Source organism: Sabethes cyaneus, chromosome 1, assembly GCF_943734655.1.
Source record: "Sabethes cyaneus chromosome 1, idSabCyanKW18_F2, whole genome shotgun sequence".
Classification (NCBI taxonomy): domain Eukaryota; kingdom Metazoa; phylum Arthropoda; class Insecta; order Diptera; family Culicidae; genus Sabethes; species Sabethes cyaneus.
This window is the reverse complement of record NC_071353.1, coordinates 16,717,741-16,732,945: the sequence shown is the minus strand read 5'-3', so window position 1 is coordinate 16,732,945 and position 15,205 is coordinate 16,717,741. Positions and strand designations below refer to the sequence as shown.

Here is a 15,205-nt window from a genome sequence, read left to right as displayed (position 1 = left end):
ATGTCAGAGTCAAAGGTTTTTTTTCGAAATGTCGTTAATGTTTTTTTCAATCAAAGATTTCATTTTAAAGTGTCCACCAATCGTCAACGTTTGAATTTTGAGTGTTACCCCTATTTACCAGCAAACTCAATCAACACTTTCCAATAATATACGTGTGAATGTAATGCTTGAACCGTAAAGCTAAAAATAAGCTTAAAAATCAGACAAAAAACGAATAAGAAAAGACGTTCATTGTTTAACTATTGCTATTGTTTCTCTATTTTTTGTATAACCGCCGTTATCTAATAACTAAAAACACTGTTTAATAACAAGTTAAAGTATTACTTATAAGAACGTGCAAGAAGAAATTTACAGCTACGCATCTCATATCGGCAGCTAGGTAAGAATAAAAAAACAAGTAAACAATTAAGGCAAAACAAGAAAACAAAACACTGCAATATCGATTCTCAATGTAAAAAAAAATGAATTCAAAATGAATAGCTGTTCGGAAAATGTGACATTTCACACAGACACGCATACTTTTAAGTATAGGCGAAAGTAAAAAAAAACACAAGAAACCGATTTAATACGAACAGAGAACAAAAAAAAAGAATAATGACAACAAAACATCCACCAGAAATCCATGATTCTCTTTTCCCTCTTTGCGGCGGGGTCGGATAAACTGTGGCGGCCCAGTGCGGTGTTTGCATGAGAAGACATGAGAAGTCAAAATTTTGGAAACCCCCCCGGCTTACGGTTCGGTTCGGACCGGAACTTAATGATGATGATGATGCTTGTGATCTTGGCGGCACACAAAAGAAAACACAACATCTCGCAAAATCTTCAAGCAAAAACAAATAAAACACAAAAACAGAGAAAGAAGAAAAATGAAACTGCTGACAAACGAGGCGAAAAGAGTGGAGAACATAGATAAAAGTAAGTATATATAAAATGTTCTGAAGTAAAGCAAAAAATAACAGAAGAGATACTTTTAGTAGATTTTTATTATAATTTTAGAACAATTTTTTCACAGAAAAAGTAATAAAATTTTGACGAAAAAAATATTTAAATAAAAGTGAAGTAAACAAAGTAAAGTAATAAACTTTAGGTGAATGGAATGTTTTTTATACTTGTAGCTGAATTTTTTAATCAGAGGTGAACATGCAAGCAAAAGAAATTAATAATAAAAAAAAAGAAAATAAAACTAATTTTTGAGACAAGAATATTATCTAAACATTAAAATTGTATATGAAAAAGTATATATTATACCATTAAACATTTGCATAACGATAAAAACAAGCAACATTGAAACCCAAAATCCAACTCTCAATAAAGAAAAAAACAAAAAATAATGCAGAAGACCTCCAGGCTGCATCCCCCAAAATAGCGATAGATATATTTAATCGTATGATTCGTTTTCTTCGACAGTCTTCGACAGTCGTAGAAGGAAGAGCGAGTGTCTGCCATTCATAGAACATAAAACAAAACAAACAAAAAACTACCCAACCAAACAACACACGTGCACATTTCAAATTTCTTAACGGAATCAAAATATCATTAGCCACAATTGGTTCATCTCACGGCGACCGAGCGCCCGTCGCCGTCGTTATCAATCTGAATAGTATTAGTCTGAGCAGGTAGTTTTCTATAATAGCTAAATTTAGTAGCCGCTAGTAGTTATTTGTTCAACTTTTCGTTTTCCTCGCGGATATTTGTTAAGGCAGTTGAGTTTTTATTTTATAGAGCCGATATGTAACGGCGGAAACATGTTACCCACAATGTTCTATCGCATACTAGTGAATTCGAAGTTAGAAACCTTCGATCAAATTAAAAAAACCGGTGAATCGTTTCAGTGAAATTAATTATGATAAGCTTTAAGTCGTACATTCATGTTAACACTCTTACACACCCTCACACATACCGGCGCAGACACGCTCCGTACAACTGTTACTTTCGGATTATCAAAAATATATAAAAAAAATTAGCGAAATAAAAACAAAAAAAATATGTTTTTGTACCATTTTGGTAGCGACATATGTAGGACGATTTTTTAGAAATTAGCAAAAACCGACAAGCAGCAAGCAAGAAAATATAATCAAGTCTTGATTGATGACGAACGAGGTCGAAAAAATATTCAAAAAAAAACCATACAAAAGTCTTTGAGTAGTTTTAAAGTGAGCAAATAAAGAGGAAAATAAAAAACAGAAAAAAATTGAAAAAAAAACAGAAGTAGTTCAACGTAGAGAATGAAAAACTCTTGTATTCCTATATTGTAGTTTAATTTTTTATCTATTTTTTACGGAATCAAAAAAGAATGAATAATAAAGAAAAACGTATTTTTAATTAATGATTGCTTCGAAAAAAAAAAACTACTGTGACAATTTTGCTATTGACACGTGATAAATCACTACCAACGAAAAAATTATAAATATGATGTACCTCTAAATAAGTATAAAAATAAAAAGTTTAAACAAAAGTAACTGAAAATGGAGGAAGAAATTGATCGGGATTATTGGCAACGACATTTAGCAACGAGCGCAATCGGTCACGAATCGAAACATGGAATATACTGACCCTTGTCCAGCAGGGTAGGCTGGCTCAACTGACAAGGATGCTAGCCGCCTGAAGCTTGAAATTCTGGGGCTGAACGAGGGCCGTTGGCCGAGTAGTTACAAGACATCGTCCGGGCAAGTCCTGCTCTACTCTGGCATACGAGCTGAAAATGCTGCTCGAAAAAGAGGACTTTGATAAAGTGGGAACAGAGGAACGAAAGAATAATCGTTCCCTGAATCAGAACACGAGCTACAAACCTTACAGAAATCCAGAGCTATGCTCCAACAGATGCTGCCCGAAGGGGGATATCCAAATCTACTTGGGTGACTTTAACGAGAAGATTGGCTCAATCTTGACCTTGAACGCGTCATGGGGCGCCATAACCTAGGAGAAACAGAACAGAGGCCAACCGCTGAGATACGCTTGCGCGTCGTACGTTACGACGTCCACCGATTGGAGAATCCTTAGGTGAAAAGGGCTTTTGTCAAACAACTTGGACCTCAGAGTTGCCACCTGGTGGAACCGTCGAAGAGCAATGGACCGGCATCAGGAACGCCTTCATCACGACCGGTGACGATACCTTCGGGAAAGTGCGCAGCAGGCGGAGGCAGTGGTTGTCGGATGAAACTTGGAGGAAAATCGACGAGCGGAGAGAGGTGAAAGTCGGCATTGAGCGATCGCGAACCAGATCGGCTAAGAGAGCTGCCCGCCAACGATACGTCAAACTGGACAGGTCTGTTGAACGAGGTTGTAGGCGGCAGAAGAGAGCCTGGCCTAACTCCCTAGCCGAACAGGGGGAAACCGCCATCGCCAATGGTGATAGCCGTTTGTTGTACGATATTTCTCGCCGCCTTAGTAGTCACAGGATGAATACAAAGATGGCGCTGAAGGACAGAGCTGGTCAGCTACTGACTGACCGTACAGAACAGCTAAAGCGATGGACTGAACATTTTGAACAACTCTTCCCAGTTTCAAATGTCAGAGACCAACAAAACCAGCAGCGTATGATACCTACAGTTCGTCGAAATATCGCGTCAACACCGAGGCGCCATCGCTGGATGCGCTTGAACCAGCCATCAAGAGTATGAAAAAGGATAGACTGTATTTCAGCCGAAATGCTCAAAGCTGGCCCATCTTTGTCAGCCCAGACGATGCATCAGCTTTTCCGGTGGACTGGATGCAGGGCATATTGAATGCCCGGTGGACTGAATGCGGTAACTGGCGTGGCATCACGTTGCTCTGTATTACTGTCAAAGTACTCTGTAAGGTAATCCTCAACCGAACTCAGGAGAAGATCGACGCTACTCTCCGGCGGAAACAAGCTGGATTCTGTGATGGCCGATCATATGTAGACCATATCACAATGCTCCGCATTATATTGGAGCAGATCGACGAATTCCAGGATTCCAACTCAACCACGAAAACATCTGGGACGCACTTAGGCGTAGCGGAGTTCCAGATACGCTAGTTCATCTCATCAAGGCTCAGTACGAGGCGATTCCTCTAACCATGAAGCAGCTAAATGACCTCGACCTAGCCGAAGACATTGTCTTGCTCGCATAACGCCGAAACGATATGCAGAGCAAGTTAGATGACCTCTCCGAGAGCTCCCAGGTAGCAGGTCTTACAACAGTCAATGTAACAAAAACTAAGTCTATGGTAGCGAACACTGACAATCCCACCAACTTCACAGTAGCCGAGCATCAAATTGAGCAGGTGGACACCTTTCTTAGTAGCCAAACAGCGGCCGGTGATGGTACCAAGACTGATATAGCCACACGGATCAGAAAGGCCAAAGGTTCCTTCGCAGGTGTACGAAACATTGGGAGCTCATATCTGAATACTCTACATACGAAACCCCGAATTTTCAACTCAAAAGTTAAATCCGTACTGCTGTATGCCTGCGAAACGTGGTGCGCCTCAGCAGAGACAACGCAAAAACTGCATGTTAAAACATTCAGGGCCTTATATAAAGCAAAGCAAAGAGCTTAAGTGATTGAAATGAATAGCAGTGAGAAAATTAGAACATAAGACATCACTTAACTAGAAAAAACAATATTGGTAGTTTGGGAGTTATGGCGTTTTAAATAACTGGGGCAAGCGTAATTCTATCCGAATTGTTAGTGAAAGTATGTTTAAACACTTGGTAAACGGCTGGATAATGCGGAATATAGACCCCATAGTGGTCGTTAGCCTCTTATCCAGCAACTCCGATCCCGACCTCCTCGTGGTACCAGCCGGAATACGAGCAACCTTAGCGGAGATCGGGTAACCAAATCCGGTGGAAACTAAGGTCGTATACTAACCGGGAAGGAGGTATAGTGAGTCTCGGCACTATAAGATGGCAGCCGCATCGCGAGACTCGGTAGTGTTGCCCCAGGGCGGCTACACACTTAAATTAAATCACCCTTACAAAATTCAACATACATTCGGCATCGACCTAGGCGACGGAACAAGGACGACGAATGGAGACTCGGTACTTGGAACTGCAGATCGCTAAATTTCGCAGGTTGTGAGCGGGTGCTGATTGAACAGCTGGAACCCCGCAAACTCGGCATCGTAGCTCTGCAGGAAATCTATCGCAAAGGAGAGAAGGTATGGAAGATCCGTGGCGGAAAGGCCCAGTTTTACCAGAGCGGTGGCACTACCAACGAGCTGGGAACGGGCTTTGTAGTGTTGGGCGAAATGCAGGATCGCGTGATAGATTGGAAGGCGATCAACGAGAGAATGTGTGTATTGAGGATAAAGGGCCGTTTCTTCAATTATAGCATCATTAACGTGCACTGTCCGCACGAAGGTAGACCGACGATGAGAAAGAAGCGTTCTACGCGAGGCTGGAGGCAACGTACGACAGCTGCTCGTCACGGGACATCAAGATCGTCATCGGGGATATGAACGCCCAGGCCGGTAGGGAAGAGATGTATAGACCGGTGGTAGGACCCCATAGCCTGCACACCGACACAAACGATAACGGCCAACGATGTATAAACTTCGCAGCATCCCGAGGCCTGGTGATCCGAAGCACCTTTTTCCCGCGCAAGGATATCCACAATACCACCAGGAGATCACCTGGCCAACGTATAATGAACCAAATTGACCACGTTCTCATAGAGGGCCGCTTTTTCTCTAACATCACGAACGTACGCTCCCGTCGGGGTGCGGATATTGATTCTGACCATTACCTAGTAGCAGTACATGTGCGCTCAAAGCTGTCCACCGTATACCGGACGCGTCAAAGTCGCCCTCCTCGGCTGAACATCAAGCAGCTAGATAACCGACGAGCTGCCGAGAACTACGCACGAGTACTGAATGAGGCACTGCCTTCTTCCGAGGAGTTAGGTGCTTCAAACCTCGAAGACGGTTGGAGTAGAATACGCTCGGCCATCAGAGAGGCCGCTACCGCGGCACTACTGTGTTACCTGACTCACTGCGAAATGCGTTGTATTCGCGGGATCGTGTTGGTTCGAAAGGTTTCGAAAAATATCGCCCTTGTAACGAAAATATCGTTAATTTTGATCACTAAAAATAACGTACTTAAACGTTATACAGCCAGAATTCGTTAATTGGGCCACGATTGCACTCCAGCTGATTCGCTAATTGGGCCGACTGACAGTTGTTAGAAATTTCTAAACTCAAAAATTCCATACAATTTTGACATTCAAGTTGTCAGATAGCCCAATTAGCGAATACCCAATTAACGAACCGCCCAATTAACGAACCACCAATTAACGAAACTTTGCTGTATTTCATGTGCCAGTACAGCCTGAACTCGTTAATTGGGCCATGACTGCACTCCAGCTGATTCGCTAATTGGGCCGACTGACAGTTGTTAGAAATTTCTAAACTCGAAAATTCCATACAATTTTGACATTCAAGTTGTCACATAGCCCAATTAGCGAACACCCAATTAACGAACCGCCCAATTAACGAACCACCAATTAACGAAACTTTGCTGTAATTGTATTGTGAAACTGAATTATTATTTATGCAACTTTTTACAAATTAAATGCAATAACAAAAGCACAACTTATAAAAAATCGTTTGTTATCGATATTAACTGCATATGCGTTATAAACGAATAAAACGTATGGTTACGTTTCATTTCAATAATACGCATATTCGCAGTGAGTCAGGTAAAACAGTAGTGTCCATTCGCTAACACAGTCTACACAGTAAGCTGTGGTATGTGTGTATGTATGTGGTATGTCTGTCACCCTTCCGTTGTATACGTATACAGCAAAGTTTCGTTACAGCAAAGTTTCGTTAATTGGTGGTTCGTTAATTGGGCGGTTCGTTAGTTGGGTGTTCGCTAATTGGGCTATGTGACAACTTGAATGTCAAAATTGTATGGAATTTTCGAGTTTAGAAATTTCTAACAACTGTCAGTCGGCCCAATTAGCGAATCAGCTGGAGTGCAGTCATGGCCCAATTAACGAATTCAGGCTGTATGTTTTTCTTTAGCATCTGGAGTGTCACCCTGTTGGATGGAATGAACTGTCCGAACTGTCAGTTACCGACAATGCAGTTTCGAACCTTTTCGATCAACAAGCAACCACGGACACCGACAGCGACAGTGGACGGTGCACGGTAGATAAACAGTGTAAATAAAACTAATTTTCTATATTAATTAATATTTACATCGACAATTTGATTTGTTCCGGCAGATGTGTAAGGTATGTTAAAAAGTAAGCTTTTTCAAACGCGTTTAACTCAAAAGAATAATTGCCTGTAGTTTCCCGTTCAGCAATGAACGAGTTTAACCACAAGACGGTGTTCGTACTGGACCACACACCGTACTTCGGCATTTCCTGTGAAGCCCCAATCGATTGCGAGTTCATAAAGAGCAAGATTCCCATTCCGCCTATCAGCAAAAGCCTCTGGACATGTGCGGTCGAAGCATCCGTCGAATATTGTCGCATCGCTTGGGACTTATTTCCCAGTGGCAAGCTGATCCGGTTTGTCGTTAGCGATACCGCTGCCCACATCGTCAATACATGGAATACCAGCACCCAAAGTCTAACGCATGTTATGAATGCAATGTCGATGGTTGGCGTGCCTCCGCGGCAAACGCAAGCTAACGATTACTCGGTCATCCATGGATTACGAGCTGCCATCGAAGCTCTTGCGGAACCGACCGATTTTCAGAAGGAACAAATCAGCACCAACGAGCAGGTCGTGTTCAATCTAGGACGTGTTATTTGCATCACTTCTGCTCGGGATGATGCCAGCATGAAGAGCCTGGAGGATATTTTTCGTACCGTATTGGTACAACAGAATACGATATCCGGTAGGTAAGAATAACATCCTTAAGCAGGGACTATAAATTCTTGTTATGTTTTTTTTAGCTAGCCACAAGGAATATCTTAACATCGATCAGTGTCATCTCGTTATCATTAACCTGTTTCCATCGAATATGGAATCTATGGTTAACAATAGGAGCCTCATCGACATCTCGCCAATCCTCAAATCGGAAATCCACTCCAACAAGGCGAACAAAATCTCCAACAAACTAACGCACCTTATTCTGCCACATTTCGATTTGGCCAGCACAACCGTCACCGGCATTCCGATGAAGGAGGAACAGAACGCTAGCTCGAGCGCAAACTACGATGTGGAAATTTTCCACGGCAGCAAAGCACACTCGGTGTTTCTGGGCACGGAGCTGGTACTGCCACATAGCGTTAAGGACGGAGCGGACTACGAAACCGTCACGTTGAAGTGGTGCACACCGAGAAGTTGTGGCTCATCGGAAATGCAACCCTGTCTGGCGCAGTGTCGGGTAACGCCGGTAAGTTCGAGGGGCTTGCGTGAAAGACAAAAGTGTCCCAATTTATATTTTATGTTTTCAGGTCGACGTCACTTCCCGGCCAAGCTCGTGCTTGATCAATTTCTTACTGAATGGTCGCTCAGTACTGCTGGAGATGCCGAAGAAGTCCGGCGGCAAACTAACCAGTCATTTGCTGTCGGCCCACGGAGGGGAAATCTTTATCCACTCGCTCAATACTGCTCGCAGTTGCTTGGAAGATCCACCCTCCATATCGGAAGGTGGCGGTGGACGCGTTACCGACTATCGAATTAATGATTTCGGCCAAATGATGCAGCTACACAGAATTGTCCCCCTTAAACCTGTACCTGAAAGGACACCGGATGAACATTTACTGAAAATGCGTACGAAGCTGTCGAAAAACTCCCGCTACTGGCCACTGATTCTGGGTAGCACGATCTTATACAATGCGCGTCAGTTTGTCGAGGTGATTCTGATGTTAACGCAAAAATCGGAACTGACAGAAGACGAAGTACTGCAGTGTCAGAAATCGATTTACCAGCTGGCTGCCTTGGAAGCACGCCAGGAATCGTTAGCATTGCCAAACATGGGCCACCGACTGAAAGGTGTCAAACGAGAAGAACAGTATCGTTTACTGTGGGCCGAATTGGAGTTGGTGGTAAGTCACAGTGGAACCTCCGCCGGACATAAAGCGGTACTCAAGTGCATACGCGATTGTCGAAGTAGGAACCCACTGGATGCACAGGAAAAAGACGAAGCAGCGGAGGCGCACCGAGCATCGGTGATTCGAGCGACGACGGACTCCCCGATGTCTCCGCCCCATTCAATGTCGTCGGTAATTAACGATAGTGCGGTGACTAGTTTGCTTGCCGGCTCCAGCCGTTCGTCGGGTAAGAAAACTTTAGGCAGCGGAACGAAGTCCCTGTTTGATATTCTCACTTCCACGGAGAGAGCTCAGAGTCAGAAGCGAATCGATTTTAGCGGTAGACTGTGTACACCCCCTGGCCAGGTGGCCAAACTGTATCCCAACTTCGGAGTAAAGGACGAACCTGCCGCTCAGGGTAGGCAACCGGACGTTAAGTGAGAAGTAAGTTTTATTTTTATTCAACTACTAGCGGTATTTAGAGAGAGAAAAATAAGCAATCATTTTGCTTTCGTGACGAAGATTAGTGTTTTAGGGGTTATTTGTAGGACTTAAAGAAATGCGTTCTACTCATTGCAACGTGAAAGTTTCCGCTCCACCTCTGGTGACCGAGAGAGTTCCTCCCGGTCCACGTTGTTTGCTGTCGTGGAAACAACGAATTTTCACATCGAACAGATTTCGCAAATCACTCCACATTTCCTGCTGCCGTTGCCGTCGTGCTTTTCCACTTTGAAGGGTAATTTTATCCTCCTGCAACCGTTTGCCGATGGTTTCCTGCTCGAAAATCTGCTGCGCTAGGGTTTCTTTTAGTGACGCATGCGGTTTTCCACCGGATTCTCCACCGGGCGGTTCCGCACTGACAACAATCTCTTCGTTGGCTTTCTCCAGCATCAACTCCGAGCGTTCGTATTCCAGCTGCAATTCCTGCCAGTGCTGCTCGAGTGTTTTAATCGCTTTTTCCGCTTCGGCGATCTTGGTCTGCATTACGGCCGATTCGGCATTCAGTGTGGCAATCAATGCGTCGTAGGACTGCAACGAAAGAAAACGTTCGACCGATTAGTATATTTGAATCTCTTTACCTTTTTCGAGAAGATCGTTATGAATTTTATTATTACTGTTATTATCATTACTATCTTATTGTTATAACTGTGCACTCCTTCCGGTCATGTTCACGCCGATATAGACAGACTTGGAAGAACTAATAAAAAAGAGATTGACAATAGAAGACGTAGACTGTGGTGTTGACCACGGCCGCCGTTCTTCGGTTTTATGCTGTGATCTTCAATATCATTGATGATTGATACGTAACCTTAAAAATAGATTACGAAAATCTACAAATCGCTTTATGTATTAGACTACGGACAGAGGATAGCAAGCGTTTACTTTGCGAGATGGAAGCGCGCTACTCCGGTCGGCTGGAAACAGTATTCCGTGAGTACATATTGCGCACGAAGCAAACGCAAAGCTGGATCCGCCGACTTTCTTGAGCTTTGTGAAAAACCTTAGACATAAATGCGCCGAAGACCAAATGCATGAAAGGAAGAGGCTCAAAGGAGACAAACGTGCGCCTTCCATGGACGGTAATCGTTGACGTCGACGAATTAGTAGTGATAGATGAATTTGTGATTTAAGATAGCTGGTGACCGCGCAGGAGGTGACACTAGTAAGGGGATTCATTCATTTGTACTGGGTTCTAGGACACTCCGGGGTAGAAGGAGACGAGAAAACTGAAACATTAGCAAGAAAAGAGTCATCCACGAACTATTGGTTCAGAACCATTTTGCGGGGTTCCACCAAGTGCCCTGGAAATTCAAACAGTGGGAAATCATGCCTATGAAGGAAAATTTGTTTACCGCAAGTTTATTATAATTAGTGGTAGGAAAAGCCTACTTCGTTCAAATAAAAAAAGAACGCACCATAATGTCAGGATTGCTTACAGGACACTTTCCGAGTAAATATCATCCCACGAAGATGGGCATCCCTAGTGACTCTGACTCTGACTGTGGTGTGTCAAGGCAACGCATATTAAGAATCCTCAGTAACGGAGCATTGGAGCCTTTGAATATTTGGACTGAAAGTCCCAATAAGTTATTTAAGTTCATAAGAAGTGCTGTTCTTAATTGGGATAACTGTATATACTGAAAACTGACAACCACTCCTCATTTGCCTACCCAAAAATGCTAATTTGCGCCTTATTAGCATCACATCCAATCCTGACCCAAAATAAGGCTTCAGCCTGGACATTGCATTTGCGAATGGAAAACGATCGATGTTTGGATCGTCATTTGACGATATTGTGTGCTTAAATATTTTGAGGGTATGAAATGGGGAAGGCAAACAAGAATGCGACCACCATAGCTCTTGCCATCTCAGGCCCCTACCTAGCGCATCCACGCGGCCATGCCCGGTAATGCTCTATTGAGTAGCTAAGCTAGGAGGTGCGATACTGGGTGGTTCCCGGCTGCCTGATTTCAAAACTGCGATTTTGGGCATACGGCTGAGCTGGCTAGGTAAGCCTAATATGGTATTCTAATGATTTGTTTCGTTTTAGCCCATCAAGCACCTCCTACTGTACAGTAAAAACTTTGGCCGTGACAAGTTTAAATAATACACATGGATATCACAATGAAAAATTGAATTATTGGATATTAGATGCACTGGTGGAAACTCAAATGACCCAGTTATATTCCATTCCACGGATTGCTGGTGAGATTGTTCTATTTTTCTTCATTTATGCTCCATTTATTATATATTCATATTATATTCATATCGTATATTATTGGGTACATGAACATCTATGAAGATTGCGTGAGTTTTTGCGCATCCTCTTAAAGTAGGTGTTCGACTAACGTACCCCAGTTCTACAATCGTAAGGACATGGCCAGGTGTATGGTGTACTTACGGGCAAGGCCCGACAACGTCACCTTCAATTGCATAGCGTCACACAACAATGAAGCAGTGAAGCATGTCTATGTAAACATTTTTTTTGTATGCCAGAAGGGCATTGGGTTAAAAGGCCACTGCGACAGTCTTAATGATCGTCTTTTGTGGCAGGCCCCGATTGCTGTACACAGTTTACGGACCGCTCATACGGTACTACATGGTTTATAAAGCCAATGACCGTTTTGGCATTTAGGCTCCATACCTGATATGGAGTAAGAAGGAAACTTCCCAAGAAGTTGTGCCTCTTGATAATGCAAGAGCTCCGCAATAGCAGAGCAGATGCGCTGAACTTTCAGGTTCAGAGTTACAAAAGCGGCAGGTGTCGGATGGTACCTTGCCGATATTCTTTAAATGATAAAGAGCGGGGCTGTGTCCTGTTAGGAGTCCCGTGATTGTGCGTAGTTCACTACGAGTTAAATGGAGTAGTTTTTTAGCTACTGCAGGGTTTGGGTAGATAAACTGTTTAGCTTGTCTACAACCCTGTGTTTGATTCCAACGGGAGACTATTTCTAGCTTTTCCCATGTCATCAGTTCGCCTTTCACGGCGGAAGTGGAGGTGCCCAGAAACGGTTCAGGACCAATAAATTGCTGAGCTGATCCTTGTATTGCTAGGTTGTCAGCAAATTCATTGCCCTCGATTCCGCAGTGACCGGGCACCCAAAGTAATAAAACTTAGTTTTGGCGGGAGAGTTCCCTCTATGCTGTGCTGCACTCCCAAACTAATTTGGACACGCATTTGGCGGACTTGAGTGCCAGTAGTGCTGCTTCACTGTCCGTGAAGATACCGATTTTCGCATGCCTGTACTTTCGTTTCAAGCATATTGTTGTACAGATGTATATCGCATATACTTCTGCTTGAAAAACGGTGGGCCACTTTCCTAATGAGATAGTTTCCCTGATGCCGGGTCCGTAAACTCCGGAGCCTTCGCAGGACCCCATTTTTGAACCATCTGTAAAAAAACAGACAGTTCCAGATGGAAGATCGGGCCCTCCATTATTCCACATTGAGCTATCTGTTCCTCCTTTGCAACCGCAGTGCGCCGAGCTCTGCTACCTTCTCCACAAGAAGATGCAAAGGCAGTAAGCATAGCATTGCCTCCATGGTTGCAGTAGGTGTTGTACGCATGGCACTGGTAACTGTAAGACAGGCCAGACGCTGAACTTTGTTTAGTTTGGCTTGGGCTGTCACCTCATTTACCTTTGGCCACTATACGGCTGCAGCATAGGTTATCCTAGATCGTGCTATTATAGCAGTATATGATCAAAAGGCTCGTTGAGGTTTCAATTCCCAGGTTTTGCCAAACAGTGACCTACATGCCCAGTTAGCCGAAGTTGCTTTCTTAACAGCATAATCTAGGTGGGCAGCCCAGTTCAGTTTTTTATCGAGAATTATTCCGAGGTGTTTGACTTCATTACTGAAGCCCAGTCTGACACCATTCAGTATAGGGGGAGTAATGGTATGTTTCCTTCGCCTAGTGAATGGTATAACGACTGTTTTGGTGGGGTTTACATTGAGTCCCTCTTGTGAGCACCATAACATGGTGGTGTTTAGAGCTCCTTGCAAGCGACTTGACAATACTGCGTCAAACTTTCCTCTGACGATAAGTACGACGTCGTCGGCGTAAGCAATGGTCTCATAACCAAGCTGTGATAGCTTGTGAAGGAGTACGTCGGCCACCAGTGACCAGAGCAGGGGAGAGAGAACTCCTTCCTGTGGACATTCTCTGATCACCGAAATCGTGACCGACGTATCTCCCAATGATGCTGTAATTTCTCTGCTCGAGAGCATTGCTTGAATCTAGCTCATTGTAGTGTGGTCGATTCTCTTTTGACAGAGAGCCGTATTAATTGACGCGAAGGACGTGTTATCGAAAGCGCCTTCAATATCAAGAAAAGCACAAAGTGCGGTCTCTTGATATTCGAGCGATTTCTCAATTAACGTCACTAAGCAGTGCAGTGCGGTTTTCGTAGATTTACCGTTTTTGTATGCATGTTGATTTACATGTAATGGAGAGTTTTTTAAAAAACTCATTGCGGATATAGTAATCCGTGATTTTCTCCATCAGCTTATCAGCCCGGAATCAAACCATTCTCGCAATCGACTAAGGAAAGCACGCAAATGGTTTTTCAAGCACAGATCAGACCAAAACAAACAATCTCTTCATCATCTCGAACAGCAATATAAGGCAAATCGGAATGCTTGTTTCAGGGAGTATATAAAAAGGGTTGAATCAAAAGTAAAACAAGAGCTTTCTTTGTTCTGGCATTTCGCCCAAAGTTGCAAGCATTCATAAGGAATTCCATCAAACCTTTTTTATCGTGATAGAAAATCATCCAAAGCAGAAGATTCCGTGAACTTATTTGCAGATTTCTTCAAAACTGTGTACTGCAACGACCCTCCGACAACTTAACGGGAAGCAATCAGCAACGTACGGATGCCGAACCTGTTTTACCTTCTATAACATTATCGACCGGTGAAGTTGCAAGCGCTCTTGCCACGATAGATTCCTCTAAAGGACCTGGTCCCGATGGATTGCCTCCATTATTTCTGAAGCAATCGATATACCTTCTGGAGTACCTCAAGGCAGCATTCTAGGGCCAATAATTTTCGTACTTTTCGTTAATGATATCTGTGATAGCCTTGATTCCGAAAAATTACTATGCGCCGACGATCTCAAAAATTTTCGTACCATCACAAGTTCTCTTGATCACGATGCTCTACAACGAGATGTGAATAACCTTTTGCACTGGTGTGTTACAAACGGCATGGAGGTAAATATATCTAAATGCAGCGTAATCACTTTTTCCCGCCTCCGTAACCCTCAACATTTCACATATCAAATGAACGGAACTGAAATGAAACGTTGCAGCTCTATCAAAGATCTGGGTATTACACTTGACACTAAGTTGAAATTTGACGTGCATATCAGTATAGCGACAAAAGCTTATACTGTACTTGGCTTCGTACGACGGAATGCTTCAGATTTCAAAGACGTCTATGCTCTAAAAACGTTATACTGTTCATTAGTTCGTAGTATATTGGAATACGCAGCACCAGTGCGGGCACCGTACCAAATAGGACATATCAAAAAAATTGAAAGTATTCAACGCTCTTTCATTCGATTTGCTTTGCGTCATTCACCATGGCAGGATCCTTTGCGTCTTCCTGCCTACGAAAATCGTTGTCGACTGATAAACCTAAGCACGCTTGCTGAAAGAAGACGAACTTCTCATAGACTAATCATCTTTGACCGGTTGATGGGAATAATCGACTGAAGCAATCTATTGGAAGAAATTAACTT

General features: G+C 43.3%; 2 protein-coding genes across 2 annotated transcripts in view; one reads left to right on the top strand and one right to left on the bottom strand.

Annotated features, from left to right (window-relative positions):
* The first annotated feature begins 7,109 nt into the window (after positions 1-7,109).
* On the top strand, positions 7,110-9,422 carry LOC128742229 (protein asunder). The gene is made up of 4 exons (XM_053838520.1): positions 7,110-7,205; positions 7,265-7,819; positions 7,878-8,320; positions 8,382-9,422. Exons 2-4 carry the CDS (start codon positions 7,279-7,281, stop codon positions 9,399-9,401), a joined length of 2,004 nt encoding a protein of 667 aa, XP_053694495.1. The 5' UTR covers positions 7,110-7,205; positions 7,265-7,278; the 3' UTR covers positions 9,402-9,422.
* Positions 9,423-9,530: 108 nt separating this feature from the next.
* The window catches only part of LOC128732791 (intraflagellar transport protein 81 homolog), a 29,217-nt gene continuing 23,542 nt past the window's right edge, over positions 9,531-15,205 (bottom strand). Inside the window, exon 3 of the mRNA XM_053826167.1 lies at positions 9,531-9,989. Coding sequence (XP_053682142.1) covers positions 9,531-9,989 — 459 coding nt within the window. The remainder of the gene's footprint in view (positions 9,990-15,205) is intronic.

Excerpts from the sequence above, each read along its gene's own strand:
- LOC128742229 (XM_053838520.1), top strand. The coding sequence starts at position 7,279 with ATGAACGAGTTTAACCACAAGACGGTGTTCGTACTGGACCACACACCG. Across the intron at positions 7,820-7,877 it reads ACAACAGAATACGATATCCG|CTAGCCACAAGGAATATCTT; the intron begins GTAGGTAAGAAT and ends TGTTTTTTTTAG. Across the intron at positions 8,321-8,381 it reads CGCAGTGTCGGGTAACGCCG|GTCGACGTCACTTCCCGGCC; the intron begins GTAAGTTCGAGG and ends TTATGTTTTCAG.